The 6,126-nt window shown below is 30.6% G+C and overlaps 1 protein-coding gene across 1 annotated transcript; it reads left to right on the top strand.

Annotated features, from left to right (window-relative positions):
- The first annotated feature begins 1,010 nt into the window (after positions 1-1,010).
- Positions 1,011-4,608, top strand: LOC131040997 (transcription factor-like protein DPB). Its single transcript, XM_057973973.2, has 6 exons — positions 1,011-1,298; positions 1,753-1,886; positions 2,114-2,182; positions 2,346-2,444; positions 3,750-3,820; positions 3,952-4,608. Exons 2-6 carry the CDS (start codon positions 1,812-1,814, stop codon positions 4,013-4,015), a joined length of 378 nt encoding a protein of 125 aa, XP_057829956.2. The 5' UTR covers positions 1,011-1,298; positions 1,753-1,811; the 3' UTR covers positions 4,016-4,608.
- Positions 4,609-6,126: the final 1,518 nt, after the last annotated feature.

The raw sequence follows: 6,126 nt of genomic DNA, 5'->3' as shown, positions 1-6,126 counted from the left end.
TATCTTTAGAGGTATATAGTTAAAGTACACGCCAAAATATATCATTTTTGTTCATTATTCCACTGAAAATGTCATAACTTATTATATTGTTATTAATATTAAATCATTATTATATTATAATATTGTAATTTATATTAAATTATATTAAGATATGATTTTATTTTATTTTCGTTTGTCGTAGAGGTACCCCGCAACTCATCCGAGTGATTCCCACCATACCTTGCCTTAGCTTACTTTTTTTTTTGCCAAGTTGGGGTGCCAATAGGGCGAGAGGAGGCAAGACTAATCCCCTAGAAAGCCCTTAGCCAACAATGTTGCCCATGTGAGCTAAATTATATTAAAATATGATTATATATATTATTATGTTTTATAAATACTCTTGTTATTATACTTTCATATTTCCACTAAATTCTTTAGAAAAGAAAAAATCTTTTAGTATCAAATTATTATTATTATTATATTATTATATTATTATATTTTTATTAAACTCTTCACAAAAGGAAAAAACTTGAGACTACATTATTATTATGATTATATTATATTATAGTATCATTATATTTCTATTTTATATTCATTTTTATTCTTATCTTTGAAAAATAAGTTGATTTGGCCATCAATGTGCTATGCCTAAATATAGATAGAAAAAACTAAAAAACAATAATTGAAGTAAGAAGATGACAGCAAAAAGTATTTATTTTTTTCATCCATTCTTCTTGAATTTAATATGCCTTAAACCTATCTATAATTTTATATTTGCTTCAAATCTTCTTCTCAAATCTCATCCTTCAATTTCCTTATAAATACTTACATTTCAGTCCAAAAAAATCTTCTATTAAAGATGAATGATGATTTAATTAATTTAATTTAACATTTATTATCATACTTTCTATTTATTTAGTTAAATAAATAATGTCTAATTTTCCATTTCAATTAAAATTTCCATTTTCATCTTATTACTTATCTCCTCCTCCTTTCCTCTTTCCTCAGTTTTCTCCACCATTTTAGAAACTTCTCTTCTCAACCGTGCATTTGAATGGAAACTTGTTGCGTTTCCACATTTATCCATATTTTAGATTAAATAATTCACCATTTCCTCTCATCAGTTTGAAATGACAAATTTCCATTTTCATTTTCCTTGTTAAATTCACTGCTCAACCTCTTCACTGAACTCAGATCCTTGATGTTATCCTCATCTCCAAAGAGTTTTTTCCTTGAAAATTTTATAAATAAGACCATTCCATCATAAGTTTCATACAATTTTTTATTTTTTTTGCAGAGATACTAGTTCTATGTAACAGGTTTGTTCCTGCACCCGTGCAACCCCTTTTTTCCGAGTCAAAATATTTAGTGCATTTTTTATATCTTGAGAAAAGTACACACATTCTGTGTGGCAGAAGTATATCATGGGATATTTAGTTTTTTTGGCAAAGGTTACAAGGATTTCTCTCATATGCACAGATGCCAATGTGGGGTGTTATCAGAAAGCGAACATTTAGGAATTCATCCTGTAGCATTTATATATTTGTTGTTAGCTGCTTTTTCGACTGTAATGCTGAAAGAGTTTATAAATTTATAACACTCACGCTTGATAACTTGCTTGTAGTTAAGCAGCTTGCATCTGAATTAGTGGCCGTGTTTATCAATCCAAACAGCACAGTTATTTTGCAAGATCATTTGGTCTTTAAATTTAATTTTTGGGTTAATGAGTAGAAATTAAATCAGGATTTCTGATTGATAATATAAAATTTACAGCAATAATGTCATGAGGAGGACATTCGTAGGAGAGTGTGTATGATGCCCTGAATGTACTCATGGCAACGGACGAAAAGGAAATTCAGTGGAAAGGTTCACCTACTGCACATTTGAAAGATATTGAACAGCTGAAGGTTTTTTTCTTTCTCTGTTAAATTAGTCTAGTTTGTATTTGAATGCAATGATTAAAGGTTCACCTACTCCACATTGAAAGATATTGAACAGCCGAAGGTTTTTTTAGTCTAGTTTATCTTTGAATGCAATGGTAATTATTAGGTTCTGTAAAAGAAGATAAAAGAAACAAGATCTAATGTTCCTATAAAATGATATTTTGCAACAAAAAATTTATGTATGTTCACAGGCTGAGCGAGAGCGGGTTATTACTCGGATTAACGAAAAAAGGGCTTATCTACATAAACTTGAAGAGCAGGTAAAAATTTGAGAAATTGTATTTACTGCATATCCACATACCCTGTTTTCTTCTTTTTGAACAATAAACTTGCTAAACTATTAAGTTGTGTGCGAATGGTTTCAAAGACAAGAAAATGTCTTTTGTGAATGCTACTTGATGTCTGGTTATTTTGTGGCTTAAGATAACAGGCCTTCAAAACCTAGTTTTGCGGAATGAAAGGGCATCGAAGTCAGGAAATCATCCTCCTGAAGTTGTCGAATTGCCATTTATATTGGTAAAGGTATTGATCTTAACTCCAGCGTTTTTTTGAATATGATTATCTGGAAGTCTATTTTCGGAATTGGAAGTATTGTTATTATCAACATTTCAGAATCCAGAGAGATCAGGTTGGTAATCCTTGTATGCATGGTAGGTGTTAGTTATTATAGTCTCAGTGTAATCTGAAATGTCCATATACATACATAGATAGTACATATATAGATAGATAGTTGATAAAGTTGATTTTAAAAGCAATCAATTGATTTTTATATAGATTGTGGAAAAGTCATGTCAATTATTAAGAGATATTTAATCTTTAAAAATTGGCAAGATAATCATCATAGATCAAGAGTAGAACTACACACATCTTTTGTTTTGCTAATATTGTTGTCCTTTCCATGATAATTTAGTTGATGTAATTGAAGTACAAAAAGTAATTACTTTTATGTAGTATAGCATAAATTACATTCAGGAGGAGTGCAATTCATGTGAATCTCATGGATGGATGCATGCTAATCAAATTGAGGTTATTTGTGAAATGATACAGTTATTTTGAGTAGTTTATTTGCAAAGGAGTAATTTTAAATATTGCCAAAGTGAGATGTTGATTGCCCTTCTTAAATGCTAATGGTTACCTCTATGCCATATGTTGTTTTGTAATGAACACTAGTAACGAAAATTACTAAGTTGATGCAGCAATCCCTTTGACTATTCCCTATCATTTTAACTCCCCCGGGGAACCCTATGATAAACTTTGTATCTGATTAAAGGCCTAATTGTCGGTTACCTACGTAGTGTTTCACTATTAGAATAGTTTCTCCAGTTTTCCACTGTCAAATTTATGAATGTAATAAGGAAACATGTCATACAAAGTGTGTTTCAATTGGTTGCAGCACATTTTTATATATTGTGGTTCACTATATCACATTAATGTCTCTACAGGGATGTTCATTTGACATGCCATCTCCAGTTTTTGCCTTAAGTATCTTGGAAGGAGAGTTTTCTCTCTTTCAAATGTTCATAAATTTTCATAAAGGAAACATGTCATACCTGAATTAAACCCCACTGATAAGAACTCTTGTCAATTTACATTTATAAAATGTTTGTGCTAGCTGATATTTCTACCATTTGCACGAAATTAAAGTTGTGAATAGATTGTTTCCATTTATTCACTAATTTCCTTACATGCTTTTCTAAGTGATCAAAAACCGTCATACTCTTGTCAATTTACATTTACAAAATGTTTGTTTGTGCTAGCTGATGTTTCTACCATTTGCATTAAAAGTTTCTTGTTTTGGTTTCATTGTGTTGTTTTTTGCCTAAGCAGACTCAACCTCATGCAACTGTTGACATTGCGATATCAGAAGATATGAAGTTAGCTCACGTTGAATCCAATAGGTAAACCCTCTCATCGATTTCTCTATGCAGCATGGATGTGGCAGCTCATTATATGTGAACGTTGAGTCCTAATCTTATGAATTTCCAGTGATATTTTTTATTGTGTATTTTGACCCTGTTTCTTGTTGCAGTATGTTTGAGTTACATGATGATGCATGTATACTGAAAGCAATGCAATTTTGCAAAACGCCATAAATTTAATGAAAGAGCAGTCAGTGGAGCCGAATTTTATAACGTACACTCACCTTTATCTAACATGTATAATAGCTTCTTGTTATCTCGCTCAAAACAGACAGATGATGCTGATTTCTATTCTCTGTCAGGAATATTCTCTGTCAAGTATTCCTGATAGGATCTGTGATTCCTCTCTTGTCCTGGGCATTTAAAAGTACACATGAAGAACTTCACTTGATGGTCGATGAGTTTGTTGCTCAGCAGCTTTGTACTAAACAGTTCTTACTTTGTTCTTTTCATTTCATTATTGTAAGTTGTATGGGCCTTTCAGCATGTGGGGTGGCCTCCACTGGGTAAAGTAATATATTTAGATGAGTGTATTAAGAGTAGTGTATATTATTGTGAAATGTAAAGACAAACTTGGTTTCATCATACATCAAACAGGGCTATTCTGCAGTACGTTTTTAGCTGGCTTCTTTTCATTTCATCATTGTAAGTATGGGTCTTTTAGCATGTGGGCTGGCTTCCACTGGGAAGAGTCATATATGTAGTCTGAGTGTGTCAGAATATTGTTTACTAGTATGCAATATTAAGACGAATTGGATTTCAAGTTATTATAGTACTTTTTTTTCGCAGGATTCTTTTCATTTCATCATTTAGTTGGATGGGCCTCAAAGCATGTGGACTGCTCTCCACTGGGGAGAATAATAGAATAATATATTTAGTTTGAGTGTGTTAGAATAGGGTATATTATTATGAAATATAAACATGAACTGGATTTCTTTATACATCAAAAAGAGCTATTTTGCAGTATTTTTTTTGGAGGCTTCCTTGAATATGTCCATGTCTATTGTTATAAGAATTTTTAGAGTGTAATCATTAGGATATATTATTTAGATTGCATGGTAGATAACAGATTATAGTCTATATATAGGTGCATCTGTTATATATGTAAATATATATATATATATATATATATATATATATATATATATATATATATATATATGTATATATATGTGTATATATATATATATGTATATATATGTGTATATATATATATATGTATATATATGTGTATATATATATATATATGTATATATATGTGTATATATATATACACACACACACATATATATATATATATACACATATATATATATGTGTGTGTATATATATATATACACATATATATACATATATATATACATATACATATATATATATATATATATATATATATACATATTGTAATTAAATTTGTATATTCATGGTAGTTTTTATTTAATTCTAAATTCATTTTAAGAGAGTGGTCTAATGCAAATCTATGTGTAAACAAATAGTAGTCTTGTGCAAATCGTTTAACTTCTCTCATGCCATTGATCATCCATTTACACACATTTCTAAACATTTATTTTGCAGCTTATTCTTATGCATGCACATCTCAATATAATTCGCACAAATTGTACATTTATTAAAACTATTAGCATACCTATCTCCATAGATTCGTTATCCTCCTTCATCTTACCATTGACATGTCTGGGTTGCTTCCATGGGTTTAGAAGCAGTTTTGCACTCAAATCTAACCACTAATTTTCCACATTCAAATTCACAATTTGGTAGTTTAGAAAAAATTTTGCCCTCTGCTCTGACACTAATTTTTCACAATTAAAATTCAAAATTTGGTCAACTCCATTCCTTCCAGAGCCAACTAAATGCACACTTATGTGTTCAATTGTAATGTAAATGTATTTAAAAGCATTTACTTGTATTCATTTGTCATCATCAGGCACCAAGGAAGTATCAAAGAGGGCTTAGATTAGCACAATCACCCTAGAAGCTTATGTGTTCAATTGTAATGTACATGTATTTAAAAGCATTTACTTGTATTCAATTGTCATCATCAGACACCAAGGAAGTATCAAAGGGAGCTTAGATTAACACAATCACCCCAGAAGCAAATTCAAGAAGTATCAAAGGGAGCTTAGATTAGCACAGTCACCCTAGAAGCTTATGTGTTCAATTGTAATGTACGTACCAAGGAAGAATCAAAGGGAGCTTAGATTAGCACAATCACCTTAGAAGCAAATTCAGGAAGTATCAAAGGGAGCTTAGATTAGCACAGTCACCCT

The sequence above is a fragment of the Cryptomeria japonica genome, chromosome 4 (genome assembly GCF_030272615.1).
Source record: "Cryptomeria japonica chromosome 4, Sugi_1.0, whole genome shotgun sequence".
In the NCBI taxonomy this organism is placed as follows: Eukaryota; Viridiplantae; Streptophyta; class Pinopsida; order Cupressales; family Cupressaceae; genus Cryptomeria; species Cryptomeria japonica.
Note: the sequence above shows the minus strand (reverse complement) of the source record. Positions and strands in the feature narration are given on the sequence as shown.

Bases quoted from the DNA above. Each gene is read 5' to 3' on its own strand.
- LOC131040997 (XM_057973973.2), top strand. From the start codon at position 1,812: ATGGCAACGGACGAAAAGGAAATTCAGTGGAAAGGTTCACCTACTGCA. The intron at 1,887-2,113 runs GTTTTTTTCTTT...GTATGTTCACAG, and splicing joins AAGATATTGAACAGCTGAAG to GCTGAGCGAGAGCGGGTTAT. The intron at 2,445-3,749 runs GTATTGATCTTA...TTGCCTAAGCAG, and splicing joins TGCCATTTATATTGGTAAAG to ACTCAACCTCATGCAACTGT.